The sequence below is a fragment of the Prionailurus bengalensis genome, chromosome C1, assembly GCF_016509475.1.
Source record: "Prionailurus bengalensis isolate Pbe53 chromosome C1, Fcat_Pben_1.1_paternal_pri, whole genome shotgun sequence".
In the NCBI taxonomy this organism is placed as follows: Eukaryota; Metazoa; Chordata; class Mammalia; order Carnivora; family Felidae; genus Prionailurus; species Prionailurus bengalensis.
The window spans coordinates 83,175,849-83,192,139 of record NC_057345.1 but is presented as its reverse complement, the minus strand read 5'-3'; the positions used below and the strand labels follow the sequence as shown (position 1 = coordinate 83,192,139).

General features: G+C 37.6%; 1 protein-coding gene across 1 annotated transcript in view; it reads left to right on the top strand.

Annotated features, from left to right (window-relative positions):
* The window catches only part of DPYD (dihydropyrimidine dehydrogenase), an 862,317-nt gene that overhangs the window by 579,142 nt on the left and 266,884 nt on the right, over positions 1-16,291 (top strand). The window contains 1 exon segment of the mRNA XM_043575643.1: positions 8,487-8,570. Coding sequence (XP_043431578.1) covers positions 8,487-8,570 — 84 coding nt within the window.

Here is a 16,291-nt window from a genome sequence, read left to right as displayed (position 1 = left end):
CTGTACATTATAAAATATTATAAAGCCTTCTATCGTGTTCGAAAATTGTACATTTTATTTGGGTATCTTAAAACTGCGAGGGAAAAATTACTTCTGGGACTTAAAGGGGTGAAATTAAACATGATCAGTAATTGGTTTCGTGATCTTTAGTGCTGGGTCCACTTTATACGTGTATTTACCTAATTGACCATGAAATCTTCCACAGAACCTGTGCTTGGCATGAGCTTTGCCAATTTTAAGCTGACTATGATGAATGGCTTTATCACGCTGCTTGCTTCTCTGCCTTTCTGTAGAATAAAATACTTTAAAATAAATATATTCTTCAGTAATGAGCATTAACTTTTAAATAAACAAATTTTACTTTTAAAAAGTCCAAAGCCTTCCTATTAGTAACATACCAACCAAGTTAAAGATATTTTTCACATTTCTCACATTCTGTATCTGTTTATTTAATTGCAGTTTTATTTAATATCATAAGTACTCATAGCAAAAAAAAAAAAAAGAACAGCAAAAACAAAGGAGAGGAAGGAAGAGAGGATAAAAAGAAGAGAAAAAAATTAGAAAGAAAAAGTTATGCTTTCCATTGGGTCAAACCAGTCTATAGAATCTCTCCCCAGGAAAGCCATCTACATAACAAGAAGGTCAATCTATAGATGCTGTCAATTAAAAAAAAAAAATCTTTTCCATAATCTTAAAATATGGACCATCCCAGGGCATATCGCATGAAGGAGCTATCCCCTGGAGGGGACATCCCCTGGAGGGCCGCATTAGGCAGCATGATTCATCATAGCTCATTGATAGGTACCCAATAACGCTTTGTAGAGTCAGTTTTGTTTTTATGAATGCATGCTTCAAAAGAGATTAAAACAGATTTTCTTTTTTTTACAATAGAAGATCCCACATTCAAACAAACCAACAAAAACAAACAAACAAACAAACAAAACCCATTCAAACCAAACTTACTATACCACTTACAGTGTACATTTCTTTGAGGGGTGTTGATAATGGGCGGTAAGAAATCAGAACTATCACACCAGCTGTTCTAGCACAAGTTTTAAGTTCAGCAGATGACTTAATGTGATGATGAATATACTTTAAATTCATGAAGTTCCTCTCCTTATAGTAGATTAATTTTCGAATTACGCAATAGGGAACCAAGGAAATCTGTTATGAGCTCTTTACTATTATATCCAAAAACAGAAATGACACATGTGTAACAGCAGGACAGATCAAGTTGTACAAGAACATGAAAAAGCAAAGAGTGAGAAACTGTGTCAGAATGAAAATTTGCACGAGAAAGGATCATTATTATTTGTTTCACCAGAGGCTACCACTGTGTTTTCCTATTCTATTTTTTTAAGTTTATTTATTTATTTTGAGAGAGAGAGAGACAGAGAGAGAGAGCAAGTGGGGGAGGGGCAGAGAGAGGGAGAGACAGAATCTGAAGCAGGCTGTGTGCTGTCAGGGCAAAGCCTGATGCAGGGCTTGAACTCACAAACTGTGAGATCATGACCTGAGCCGAGATCAAGAGTAAGATGCTTAACCAACTGAGCCACCCAGGTGCCCCAGTATTTTACTATTCTAAATAAACATTTAAGATCATATGGATGGTTAAAAAAAATAGAACCTAGGTACATTCTTAAAATATGCTGAATTCAACTAAATGACATTTTTAAAAATTAATATATATCCAGTATATCATCTTTACCATGTACATATTTTTTATTTTATTTTTTTAATGTTTATTTATTTTTGAGAGAGAGAGAATGGGGGAGGGTCAGAGAGAGAGAGGGAGACACAGAATCTGAAGCAGGCTCCAGGCTCTAAACTATCAGCACAGAGCCCAACATGGGGCTCTAACTCATGAACTGTGAGATCATGACCTGAGCTGAAGTCGACTTCTTAACCAACTGAGCCACCCAGGCACCCCTACCATGTACATATTTTTTAAATATATTCTTTTAAGTTCATTTGTTTATTTTGAGAGAGAGAAAGCAAGCATGTGTGTGTAGGGAAGGGGTAGAGAGAGGGAAAGAGAGAATCCCAAGCAGGCTCTGTGCTGTCAGCACAGAACCCTATGCAGAGCTTGATTGTACAAACTGTGAGATCATGGCCTGAGCCAAAGTCAAGAGTCAGACACTTAACTGACTAAGCCACCCATGTGCTCCTATCATGTGCATATTTTTTTTAGAAAGCTTTGTTTCCTCTCGGAAATAGAACCATACTGAACCAAACCTTCCTTTTCAGTTTAACCCAAGAATGCACATGCTTTTATTGTCATCTTTTATGCATTCTTCAACCTGGTTTGAATTTGTTGTTTTGTGAACACCATAGAAAAGAAGCAGCCTTTAGAAAAGTTTTCACAGTCAAATCAGTAGCATTGTTAGGATCTGCTCAAGTTTTCTGTATCTGATCACAGGCTTTTCCTACTTTTCTGGGACATGGATAACCTACTGCAATTCCATGCAAAGGAAGATCTATGGAACACCTACTATGTGCAAAGTCTCTTGCCAGCCAAGACAGAGGTGAATAAGATATAGCACCCATCATACTAGAAAGATACCCCAGTCAGAAAGATCAGAAAGACACCAAACTGAACCGTATGGAACGCTGACAATATCAGGTCTTAAACAGATCTTGAACTGATTTTAATAGATCTTGAATCCATTTTTTTCTTGATGCATATTAGCTTAGAAAACAGAGCCTGGGTCAAAGGTAATGTGAAGATGCTTAATGAAGGATACAAGCCCAGAGCAGGAAGGGTGGGAGCAAAAGGGAAATTAGATAGGAAGAAGGGAAAGCAGATCCTGTGTGGTACTTTCCGGGCTGGCTCCCGCTTCACAAGGAAATGGAGCTAATTGCTCTGTCCTGTGGGATGGAGAGTGCTTTGTGAAATCATCCTGCCTCACAACAGTTCAGAGGAGAAGGGTGAGAGATGTGCCTACTTGTTCCTTTCTGTCTACTGTCTCTCACTGGCCAAATTTCACACCCGGGGTTCTGCCTTCCTCTGCACTCCTGGGTTGTGTATCCTGCCCATTTTAGGGCAGCTGCCAATAAGGAAGCCAAATCCCACAGCATGTTGTGAGACATTTCTTGTTTCTTGTTTGATGTGTCTTGTGAGATGTTGTGACATCTAAACCCAGAACCTAGGAAAAAGCTAGAGCCTCTTGGTCAGGTGTGCACATGGGTACTTCTGGGGCTGTCACTTTGACAGATACGGTGGCAGCTGTGGCAAAGCCCGGCTCCCATGCTGAGGGAGCTGTGAGAACTGGCAGGGGTAGAAGTTGTGAGAACAGCATCAGGGACTGAGGTCTCTTCTCAAGCTAGTGGCAAAAGCTTGAGTGGCAAGTAAGGCCATCAGATTTGAACCAGCAGATAAATTGAATATGGCTCAACATGCATTGCTACCACCCTAATCCAAGTTTATGAGACAGCTTGCCCTCAGGCAATCCGAAACCTTCCCACTCTCCTTCTTAAGATGCAAAATCCTTACCTTAACCTGTAAGCCCCCCCCACCATGTTCTGGACCCTGCCTGCTTCCCCGGTATCATCCTCAGTTTGGTATCCACATCCCAGCACCTGCTGGTCTCCTCTTACTCCTCCGACACACTCTGAACTGACGGCCTTTGCTATTCCCTTGGCCTGGAACATTCTCTCTTACTCATACAATGTTCTCTTGTTCTCAACTCTGAGTCCCCTGACTGGTAGGTTAAACCCTCTGCCTAACTCCTTCTAAGATCCTGTCTTCAGAAGCCAGTTTACCATAAAACTAATGAAACATACGCTTCAGGGCTTACTTGCCCAAGTTTACTTCTAAACCCCTGTACCTAATTTTGGATTTGTAATTTTTACTTATTTTTTTTTCTTAATGAAGTTTCCCTGATGTGTTTACGCTTCAGGCTCCCCAAAATCTAGGTGTATTTCTGCCTGTGCTTTTCCTTTGTGGCATTTAATACAGTGGTAATCACAGTGGTGTCATTCGCTCATTAACCTCTGTCCTGCTTATTACACAGCAAGCTCCTGGGGGTGGAGACTCCTGGCTGGTTCACCACTTAATCTCCAATCCCAAGCACAGGGCTTTGCCCACCCGTGGTTATCCCTCAAATATTTGTTGAAGCAAAATAGGGATACAGAGCTAGTATACTGACATGTGACAAACAAAGAGCAAACAATTACAGAATAAATGGGAAGAGTGGCACTTTATTTGGCACCAATGAACTTGAGGTGATTAAGATACAAAGTAGAAAGTTTTAAGCCAGGGACCTGATGAGGGATTGCCAAAGTTCTGACCACAATTGGTAGGATGTCACCTACTGAGAAAGGTCCAGGGAAAATGCTCAGGTGTCAAGACCAGGTGGCCACGCTATTCCTAGCAGGGAGTCCAAACAAACTACTGAAAAGCTGGGTTCTTACCATTTTTTTAACCTGAATTTGGGCTAGCAGTGTGTCGTGAAATTAAATAGATGTTAGAATTAGGAGATCTCAAATAGGCTGGGGCAGAAAGCAAAGGTGAACCATAGAAATGTGTAGGAGCAGGTGGATATAAGTCTGTGAAGAGTGATCTTTAGCACACTGAATGCAATCAGGAAAGGTGGACGCCAGCTTGCAGACAAGAGACAGTCACTGACTTAGTGTCCAGTAAGGCCCAAGCCAGTTCAGTGTTTACCTGTACCAAATCCACTTAAAAGTAGTTTAAGATCCTGGAGAATTTATGCCTCCAGTTTTGAACAGATGAGACTAGATGACAGTGTTGATACATACGAAGTCAACAATGGGCATTGTATTTTAAGAGATGAAATTAATAGAAAATTCAAGAAGTGTACCTTTCATCCCCCCAAGGAAACACCATCCTCACCCTGCTTGGGCTCTGATGCTTTTTGCCAGCCCCACCACCCATGGAAGCCTTTCCTTCCCACTTGGGCTCTGATATACTACATCAAACCACCCTCCACATGGACATTGTTCTTGGGCTCTGATAAGCCACACTGGGCTCTCCTGGATCCTTCTAAATCCTCTAGGTCAGCTACCTTGCTCTCATTGTTCTTGGGCTCTGATAAGCCACACTGGGCTCTCCTGGATCCTTCTAAATCCTCTAGGTCAGCTACCTTGCTCTGTCCCGCCCAATGACTTTAAAACTACATCAATCAGGAGGGAAGGGAGTGGTAAGAAAGGGAGAAGAGGAAGAAGTTTGTATCTGATTTTGTTGTATATACTGTGCAAAGGTTTATGTTTTTGCTACTCTGGTTTCTCTGAGAGTTTTTATAAAGTGATTCAGAGAATTTTAGAAACTACGCTGCTCCCACTATTCTGATAATTACTTACAATAATTTTTTTTCTTTTCTTCCCCCTCCCCACGAAGTGTAGATAGTTCCTTTAAATCCTTTTATAAGTTAAGACTGGAGAAGGGCAAGTTGGAGATTCTAATTGGATGCCTGGATGATGAATGGATGGATAGATGAATATATGGATGGATAGACAAAGAAACAGATAGATAGACAGCAATTGCTTACCCTTGCATAATATTTACTATAGTCCAGGCACTGTTTTAAGTCATTCACTTTTATTAAATTTATATATATCTTTCAAAAGCAACCTATGAGTTACTTCCTTTGCTTTCCATTTTTTTGGAGATGAGGAAACTGAAGCAAAAGATAGTTAAATAATATGCCCAAGACTATAGATATAGTATATAGTAAAAGTGGGATTCGAACCCACGAAATCTGCCTCCAGAGTTTAGGCTATTAACATATACATTCTACTTCATGTAAACAAATGGGTGATAAGCAGATAATGTATGAAATTAGAAACAGCAAATTTTCTATGTCATGGCCTTCACTAGATTACTTTATTGTGTAATCATTTAGGTTAGGTAGCATAAACTCTGGGCTAAATGAGTAAACCGAAATGCTTGTAACTAACAAGAGTCAGAATGCAAGCCCAGTTTCAGTTAATTTAACATTTCATGCTAATTCAGCAATTAAGGCTTTTTGAATGCATATAGTTGCTTGGAAATGGAATTAACTGCCTTTTAAGAGGGTGTACATCCTGTGACAAGAATATTCAAGCAGAGGCCAAATGAATGTTCCCTGTCTCTTGGTTACCTTGAGAAGGATTATCTCAGTTTTGAGATAATCAAAGGCCTTTTCAGATGTGTTTGGTGGGTCAATGTTTGTATTTGCGTATAATACTGGGGAAATCTTTATTAATTAGTCACTGAAAAGCCTTTAAATTGGATAGGTGGTTTTACAAGATTTTAATTTTACTTCAAGTTTAGAAGCTTTAAGGATGTTAAATGTTACATCTTCTTAACCCACTGTATCAACTCCAGCCTTGGAATTAATGATTTCTGATAAGTTATGATAGTGAGTAAAAACATAGGCTCTGGACTCAAACACTTGGTTTTACGAGATTAGAGATATTAAGCAAGTCACTTGAACTCTTTGTAACCTCTGCTTTATCATTTGTAAAATGGGGCTAATGATATATCTCATGACAAAGAGCCTAGTAAAGTATCTGGCATATTGCAAGTAAGTACTCAATGAATATTAGTTATTATCGTCTAATTGTAACCTTAGCTTTCACTTACAATTTAGGAAATACGTATAATGTAAATATATACAAATACCACCTAAAGTTTATCTAATCCAAAATGTTGTGGAACTGATTTGCTATTAATTGCTGCATTTCAACTAAATAAAGAAGTCTAAAGGAACTATTTGAAATAACTAAGACTAAGAAAAATGCAATACTGTATATAATTGCAATGCACAATCTTTTAATTAAGCTGGTAATTCCCACATGGCATGATTTTGAGATAGGTCCTATTATCTACAGTTAATACTTGAGGAGATGGAGACAAAGATCAACTGACTTCCTAAAGTATCCCCGATTCCTTAGCAAACCTAAGATTAGAACTCAGAATTTAGGCTGTGCTTTGTTCATGCTCATCACCAAACCAGCAGGAAAAAAAAAAAAAACCAGCATGATTCATGGTAATTTTCAGATAATATGAAGCATTTTATTTTATTTTTTTTTTCAACGTTTATTTATTTTTGGGACAGAGAGAGACAGAGCATGAACGGGGGAGGGGCAGAGAGAGGGAGACACAGAGTCGGAAACAGGCTCCAGGCTCTGAGCCATCAGCCCAGAGCCCGACGCGGGGCTCGAACTCACGGACCGCGAGATCGTGACCTGGCTGAAGTCGGACGCTTAACCGACTGCGCCACCCAGGCGCCCCGAAGCATTTTAAAACTGAATTAGGGAATCAGAAACCATAATGAAACAGTATTAGAAAACAAGCTGAATGATCAAATGAACTTTCACAAACGTGTAAAAGAAAGAGCAGATTCACTCATGAACAAGGATGGTTAAGAAGGTTGACCAAGAAATAGCTAGCTAGAATTCTTCAGTTTGTTGAGGTCCTACTTACAATTTACAAAGCAGAAAAAAATAGGCTAAAGTCTTGAACAATTAGGAAGAAAAGTGAGCCCTTGAAGAAACAGCTAGGTCTGTTGGTACACTTAGAAAGTAGTGAACTGTATTTTTAAAGCCTTTGCATGATGTAATAGACATGCTATAATGTTATGGAAACTGACTCAAGCTTCTAGTTGACCTAGTTGTGGTGTTGGAGAAATTCTAGAAGTTAGGTAAAATAATATGTAAACTTGAATAGTTTATCCCCCATCCCTCAAATTACCATATTAAACTATTTAAAAAAGTGTTTTGCTTATTCTTAGAATTTTTTACCGAAGACTTCTCAAGAATTCTACGATTCTTCAAGTAGTCTAAGAACACTAGGAGTGAACTATTGTGTTCATTTTCACAGGACCCATTTTGTATACTCATGAATTAATGAGTTAAATTGGAATCCTATTTAATTATTAAAGACAAAACTATCTGCACTTCATGTTTCTTATCGTGGACTTATTTTCAATACAATACAATTGATTTTCAGTTAAAAACATTTAGGTTTTTACTTGTATGCATTCCCGGTAGCCTACTGTATTTTTCTTTGCACTGCTACTTCCTGGACCAAGTATCCAGAATTAGTAAGATTTGTTTCTATAAAAGTAAAAGCTGTGTAGGGAAGAATAAATGTGACGTCAAACAGACCTGAGTTAAAATCTCTGCTGTGTCACTTAATACATGAGGCTTGTCATTAACTCCCCTGTGTTTCAGTTTCCTTGTCTGTGAATTTGGTGTCCTGCTAATCCAAGGATTATGAGAATTAAAGACACCGAATATAAAGCACATAGAACAGTGAGTGTCCTCTTATAAGCACTTAAAAAATATTTGCTGTTGCTATTATTGCTGTTGTTACAGAAATTCTAATTTGAGAGTCAGAATATACCTCACAAGATAGCTATAATGCAGAAAACAGAAGAGTTTAAATTTGACAAATGTGACCTATGTTATGAATGGTGAAAGCACATCGGGACGCAAATAAAGCTTTGCCTTTTCTTTCATTTTCCTTCCCCGTTGTAAAGGCTTCTGGAGCAGATGCCCTGGAGTTAAATTTATCATGTCCACATGGCATGGGAGAAAGAGGAATGGGCCTGGCCTGCGGGCAGGTAAGGACCTCAACAGCTGCCTTCACGTATTTCTGTGTGACAGAATAGCCCCCTGTATAGGTAGTAACTGTACCTTAGGCAAGAAGATGTGTGGATCAGATGACTGGTTTGAGACTTCCAGGTCTGCATTGTTTAAATATTTAGTGCTTAAAAAGTGGAAAATGAGGGAAACTGAAATTACAGCAACTGTTTAGTTTTATTGAGGAAAATATCACATTATGTGCTTGACAGGAAGCAATATCATAACAAATAGTTTTTAAAAGCACTGAAGCAGAATTAGCTGATTTCAGATGCAGTGTTCTTTATTCATTCCTGATGCTGATCCAGTTTCCCTGGAGCAATATACTGTACAAAATGCATTGTTCGTAGTGATTTTGTAGTAAATGGGGCACAGCACAAATTGCATTTTACATTTTTTAGCATATGATCATTATTCCCTAACTGTGTTTTGGGAGTTGCAAAAGGACTTTGATGCTATTTTTATTTTGGGATACAATAAATGGAAACTTCATGCTAAAATACTTTCAAAAACCTAATGAATAAAATGTGGAAATATATGTTAATATGTAGAAAATACCACATTTTTATGTAACTAGATACAGTGTTGTATGTTAAGGAGCAAGGTAAAAGCTTAATGCTAAAAAGGTGAGTGTTTTGCATCTAATTTGGCCTTTAAGCCCAGAGGGAAATGGTGTGAATTAAATAATATGCAATGTTGTCATTTATGACAAATTTTCTAGTCCCGGAAAGTTTACTTTTGTCTTTACATCTGGCACAGGGCCTTGTACATAGTAGGTGCTCAATTCTTTTTTTTTTTTTTTCAAATCCGTGGATTACTTGAATTAAACTTAGAGGCCAGAGGCCCTTAATTTGGAAGGGCAAAAATTTCTGCCTATTCAAATGAACCTAGGTTGCTATTTTCATATTAGCATTCAGGAAGGATTTTAAAGTACCTTGTAAATATTTAATTAACATTCGGAATAGATTTGTGACTTAGGAAGAAACCATTCTCTTGCAGCAGCAGGAGAGGAGGGTCTAGTCAAATGTTTTTCAAGTATATCCTGTGTTCCATTCACAATAGGTTACCCAGAAAATCAGTCAGTGTGGCTACAGAATTAGTAGAGGAAAAATATCATTATATTAAATCATGACTTCTGTGAGGCAATGATTGGGTGACAGTTAGCGTGTCAAGATGTGTAACTTGGTTGAAATGAGGGAGGCTTTTAAAAAGGACACCTGGAACAGGGCCTGAGGTAGTCAAGGTTCTTTATCCATCCCTTCCACAGTTTCTGAATTTTTTTAGTTACATGGAGAAGAATAGCTATGGAAAATTTAAATCTGTTGACTAATGTTTTAAAGGAGGGTATGTTTTAATATATATTTCTTGCTACAGAAACGGCAATTATTTTGAAAATGTTACCCAACCTTGTGCTTAATTTTTAGAGTGGGCTTTTGCTCTCTGAACACATCTGAACTTACCCAGCTGTTAAGTGTCTTAGGTGTATCCTCTCCAGTGAGTTATTTAGATACAGAAATTTTTGCACAGCCTTTGACTGAATGAGGATGCCAAGCGTTAAAATTTTGCAGAGTTAATATTAAGATTTCTAAAACTCTTGGAAAACATGTTCCAAAAACCATGACACCTTAGGCTGAAGGAAACTTGGGAACGTTGCCATTTCACTTGTTAATTATAATCTCTAAAACGAAGCCAGTTCTTCCTATTAGCCACATTTAGAAATTTTCTTTTGAATTATATTCTTTTTGTATCATATCACTAAAAAATACAACTAATTTAATTATTTCTGATCCAATATATTTTAAATGGTTGCTCTGCCTCGGGACACATGAAAGTTCGATATTTTAAATGGAGGGAAGGAAGAATACTAGTGCATTAAAAAAACTTTACTGTGACTCTTTAGGGTGGGCACAAGCATGTCTAGAGCTTATTCATGTTTTCCTTTATTTCCTTTTCTTTTTCTTTCTCTAACTCCTGTTCCTATTGCCTCTTCCTTTCTCTTTGAGGTTCCTGGTCTTGAACACTTGTAAGTTGGTGGGATGGGAAATTTATACTCAGTGCTGGGGAACAGAGAAGCTGTTCTAATTTCTCTTCCCCATAGTAGCGTGATCCTGCATTCCGTTCCATCTTTTGGAAGCTCTATGTGTGCAAAGCACAGAGCTGTGTGCATTGCTAGAGTCTGATAAGTGTTTGCTTCATGAATGAAACAAGCTGACATTAGTTCCATGCCTAGAATATTTATCTATTGGAAAGACTCTATTGCACTTTTTCCACTTCTGGTGTTTCCAGAAATCATAATTTTAGCCCCTTAAGAAGAGACAGAGTATCAGTATAGTACATTTTCCTTCCTAAACATATTTTTCTTCCATTGTCTCATATATTTTCTCACAAATATGCAATAAGTGAAAAATACTGCCTTTGTATCTAAGTGATTTTATATTAACTATGTATGTATATATTTAAACATATACCTATATTTTAAACTCTTTATAAATGTTCCTATAAGGACTAAATATTGTGAAATTTTTGAACAGAGAAGGCTATAACCTCTACTCCACAACATACAAAAATCATATTTATTAATGGAATTTGTAGAAATAAAAAAAATCTCAAACTGACCTTGGGAATTTGAATTGTATATTCCCTGCAAAGTGAAACTTCATATGAAATCCTAAACACTTAACACTTGCTGTGTGTTTAAAGGCAGTCTCATTCTTTATTCTTTCTGTCAACAACCTCTATTACCTTGATCAAGCCACTCACTCCTCTGAAACATCAGCTCCCATCTCTAAACTATGGGGTTTGAACCAGATGATCTCCAACTGCCTTCCAGCTTTACTATTCTGTGAACACTAACATTGTAGGTAGCAGGTGAATATGTTATTTTTAAACTACCCATAAAAGCATTGATAAAACAAAAAACAATAAAGAAATAAATGAATGCATATTATAGTGTTCTTTTTAAAACCACTTTAACATTTTCCCTGGCCTGCATAAAAGTCACTGTGTTACATGTGCGATTCTTAATTATATTTACATTGATCAGTGCTGCTCAGATTTTGGTATATTTTCCTGTATTTGATGAATGAATATCTAAGTAGCCTTTGTTTTAAAAAGCTCTGGCTTAATGTGGCTAAAATAGAACCCTTGGTCTTTGTACCCTGTATGTCAGCCTGTGATCTTCTATCACATTTTCCATTTTAGTAAATGGAACCCCCCCAATAACGTTGATGCTCAAGCAAAAGTGAAAACATGCTCCAGCTTTGGTTGTATGTACTCCAAAGAGTCAGAGTTATATTACAAACATGAAAAAATATTTTCAGCTTTCTTCTTCTCCTCACCATAACCCTCTGAATAGGTTGAGTTTGTATTCCATTGTACAGCAAGAACAACAAGAGTAAAATAAACACAAAAACAAAACAACAACAAAAACCTGAAGCCTCCAGGCTTCCCAGGTCACAAATCTGGTCAGTGGTTGCCAAGGCCTGAGCTTTGATTAGCATATAAACCTGAAATAGGCAAGTCGCCAAGAGCAATTCCTAGTAAATTGGTATTCCAGTGTCAGCATTAAATATTATTAATATTAACTGAAAGCTCAATGCAGGACTAAGTTACCTCTAAAGTCTTTATAGTTCTAAATTCCCATTTCTCTAAATATATGAAAACAGAAGCAAACCTGAATCTACTATTTAAATGTTGCATCTCCCAGGAGTAAGGGAGCCTCCCTGATGTCTTAACATTCAGATTTAAAGCTGTCTATGTGCAGTCTGGGTAAACTAATTTCCTGTGCCAGCATATTACTTTATAAATATAATGGTACTCTAATAAATTCTATAAAATGTAGATAAAATGGCATCTCTTTGAGGTCTTCACCTTTTCCTAAATACAAAGTGTTCTTATGGCATTGGGTGAATACCCTTCTTTTGTCCTTGAATAATTATATTGAGTATTTTTAATTCCATCCTACAGAACCTTCTAATGTAAATTCAGAAAAGAGCTGAAGAAATGTCAATAGCTTTCTGTTGTTGTTTATTTTGTTTCTGTAATCTTTACCAACATTTGAAAAATAGGTGGATTTGAGAGAAACATTCTGTTACTTCTCTTGAAGTAAGATATGGCCACAGATGGCCTGCATGGCCACGCAGCAACGAGGATTGCTCTCCTTTACTGCTCTCTTTTAACACTGTATGTGGTTCATGTAAATAGCAGCAAACATTTCACCAAGGATAGGTGTTCGTTCCCAAACATGGGTTTGATCAGTATGTGCTTCTCCAGTTCAACCTTTAAATATCAAAACCAACCCTTCCCAAGATGTTTGCTTATCTTCTGTGTTCCTGACATTGAACAGTTTCTAAGCTGCCTTCTTTAGCCAGCGGTACCTTTAATTCTTAGGCCCTCCATCAGCTATCAAAAGAAGAAACAGTTGATGGGGGTTGTGGACAGAAGGCATGGGATAAGATGCCTTGCCTTCCTACCTTCCTATTTTATCTTCCACAAGGCAAAAAGGAAGAGCAAAAGGCAGCATGCTTCACAGGACTTCTCAGTACTAGTTGTATGGTCTTCTTGAAATGATTTTCTCCTGCCATCAGAAAACGCTAATTTATAAAGCTTTTTCTTGGGTTATTTTTCACATGAACCATTTACTTCTTTGCCTTCTTTGTGTCAATGAGGTGACATAGTAAAGCACAGACTTCTAGAACTGAGAGGAACCCTAAAGATTTTCCAGTATGACCCCATTATTTATAGGAAAATATTGGGGCCTGGGAAGATACATAATTTGCCTTTTCCTGAGGTAACCAAACTAGCAGGGCCCAGGGCCTTTGGTGCCCTTGTCACTGACCCACATCTGGTGTTCTGTCCAGTATTTCATATGGGTCATTTGGGTGCATCCAAATCTCTAGTTAAACTGAATAAGCCCGTATAGTGCCCTGGGAACTCCTGACTCCATACCTTTCTGCATACTATTATTTTCTCTGCCTGGAATTCATATCTTTTCAACTGAAATTATCTAAATAGAAATCACTTGTCTAATTCTATTTTAAGTGACATCTAATCTATTAACTAAGTATATCTTCTCAGTCAACTAAGGTTTCCAAGAGAAAGAAAAAAGAATGTATTATATGTGAATAGGTTTAAAGGTGGAAACTAGATGCACACTCTCATTTGAATCTGTGGTAACCTAGAGATTGAATCCCCGTTAATGAATTTGAATTTCTTTACCCAATAATTCTAAGAGGTTACAAAGATGGTATTTCCCTGGCCCTTATAGGATTCCCATTTTTCAGTCGTTTGAATGTCTTCCTTGGAGGTGTGATTGCTAAATAGTGCACACCTATTTCAATAATGACTCCTTTGGACAGAAAAGTCCAAAATGATAGTATAATTAGAGGGAATACCACTGTAGCTTCACAGTTAAAGTAATGTTCTTAATAAAGATGATAAAGATGGCAACGCCATTGTTATTACCTGCTACGTCTTGCTATCTCACAGCTCCCTCCATTTATTTACACACATCTTCTGCATAGAATTTCTAAACACTGAAATGTTTAATTCAAACAGTCTTAACATTAATTTTATCGTCAGGAAAGAGATATGCAGTCCTGCTTTCATGCTGATTTAGTTAAGTAAGAGCAAACAGATTTAAAAGTGGCAAATCTTAAAATGTTTACTGATGTTAAATAATTATTGACTTAAATTAAGATCACCCAAACAATACTTTGATATTTCCCTCATGATCTGTTCTATGTCCAATTTAATTTACACAAACTCTGTATGCCCGTTAAAAAAAGAGAGAGAAAGGCTTTGTTTCTGTTACAATATGCCAACATTTTTCATAAAACATTAACCACAGATTATTACTCTTACCCTTGCCAGAGAGCAGACGTCTGTCACCAGGAATAGAATCCAAAACTAAGTGTGAGGACCACATTGCCCCAGATGTGCTAGCATTTCCATTGGGAAATAAAACCTTCCTCCAGCAGCTGGGTTAACAGACCCTTTATCTCATCATATGTAGTACAGGGTCCAGGGAGCAATGACCACATCCTGCCTGGATCAGGTCCCTATCAGGTGTTTGCAGAGGAACAATGTAAAGATACTGGTTTTAAAGCCAACACAACTGACGAGTCGTAGTACTACGTATATTCCCAGAGGCATGAAATTCAGGAACTCAGGAGTATGAGACATCCCAAAGGGAATGATATGGGAAGAATATGGGAGTCTTACCAGTGGTAAAATACAAATGAATCAACAGTGACATCCCTGACCTCTTCTTGGGGATCTAAGGTGAGGATAACTGCTGAGTTAGAATTACTTTTTGATACTGGTCTGGTATGGGCCCATGAGATGTCCTCTGTTTCAGGTTCTTGATTCCTCTCACTCCTTCTAACTCTAGCCCCTATAAAATACATGTGTGAGAAAGTGCCACATTGTCCTGAATGTGATGTTTAATCTTGCCCTAATTAGCATAGACAAATGTAAATTCGGGCTAGAGAGTTGGAACTAGAGGTCTGTGAGTTGAATGGATAAATATGGGATAGTCTAGGATGGCTTCAGTGGATTGAGTCCCTGAAACATCACATTCACAGATTTGAAAATCATTACATCGCGAATTGACATCATTCCATGGAGAGCTATGAGAAATGGATGCATGATATAAGCTTCTGCAAAAGTGACTGAAGTCTAATATTACCCATATACATTTGACTTATCTTGTTCTGTTTTATTTTCCTTGTGACATTGTAATTTTAGAAGTGCTTTAAAATAAATAATCAACTTGTTTATGAGAAAAAGTATCTCTGATCAAAAAGAAATATTTGCTTTATACTATATTATGTTGCCCAACTTTTTATTTGAGTTTAATTCTCAACAAATTGCATAGACATGGGTGCTTGGATAAGTACAAAACTACAGGAGATCTGTAAGAGGCATTTCTATAACTGCCAATATTTTGCCTTAAGCTGATTTTCTTTGAGTTTTTCAGTTTTAATAATTTTTTTTCAACGTTTATTTATTTTTGGGACAGAGAGAGACAGAGCATGAACGGGGGAGGGGCAGAGAGAGAGGGAGACACAGAATCGGAAACAGGCTCCAGGCTCCGAGCCATCAGCCCAGAGCCTGACGCGGGGCTCGAACTCACAGACCGCGAGATCGTGACCTGGCTGAAGTCGGACGCTTAACCGACTGCGCCACCCAGGCGCCCCGAGTTTTTCAGTTTTAATATTAAAGTTGGTTAATGATATAAAAATGATTGCTTTCTCTTAAAAGTTATAAATTTTTAGCAGAAAACAGTACTATTTAAATCTAACTGAAACACCAGTTGTAGGTCAGGGGGTATCATTGTTTATGTCTATGACAACAATCATGCGGCAGTTAAAAAAATTATATGTAGTACAGATAGGTAGACCACTGTTGAATGGTTGCAAGCAAGGCATCTAAATGTATATTAGTATGGTCTTTATTGTACTCATCATTTGTTATATTCCCAAAATAAAGCAGCAATAGCATTTCACAATGCTTTTTTTTTCTAATCACCCTCAAATGATCACATTACAAGTAAGTTTGAGAAGGATAGCAGAGTTTTCTATATGCCTGCTGACTTACAGCATAAAGATAAACTGAAAATGTCTTTGACCAAAGCGAGAGACATGGGAGTGGGTTGGGGAGAGGCTATGATCTTAATCAGTGGTATCATGGCAGCATAATG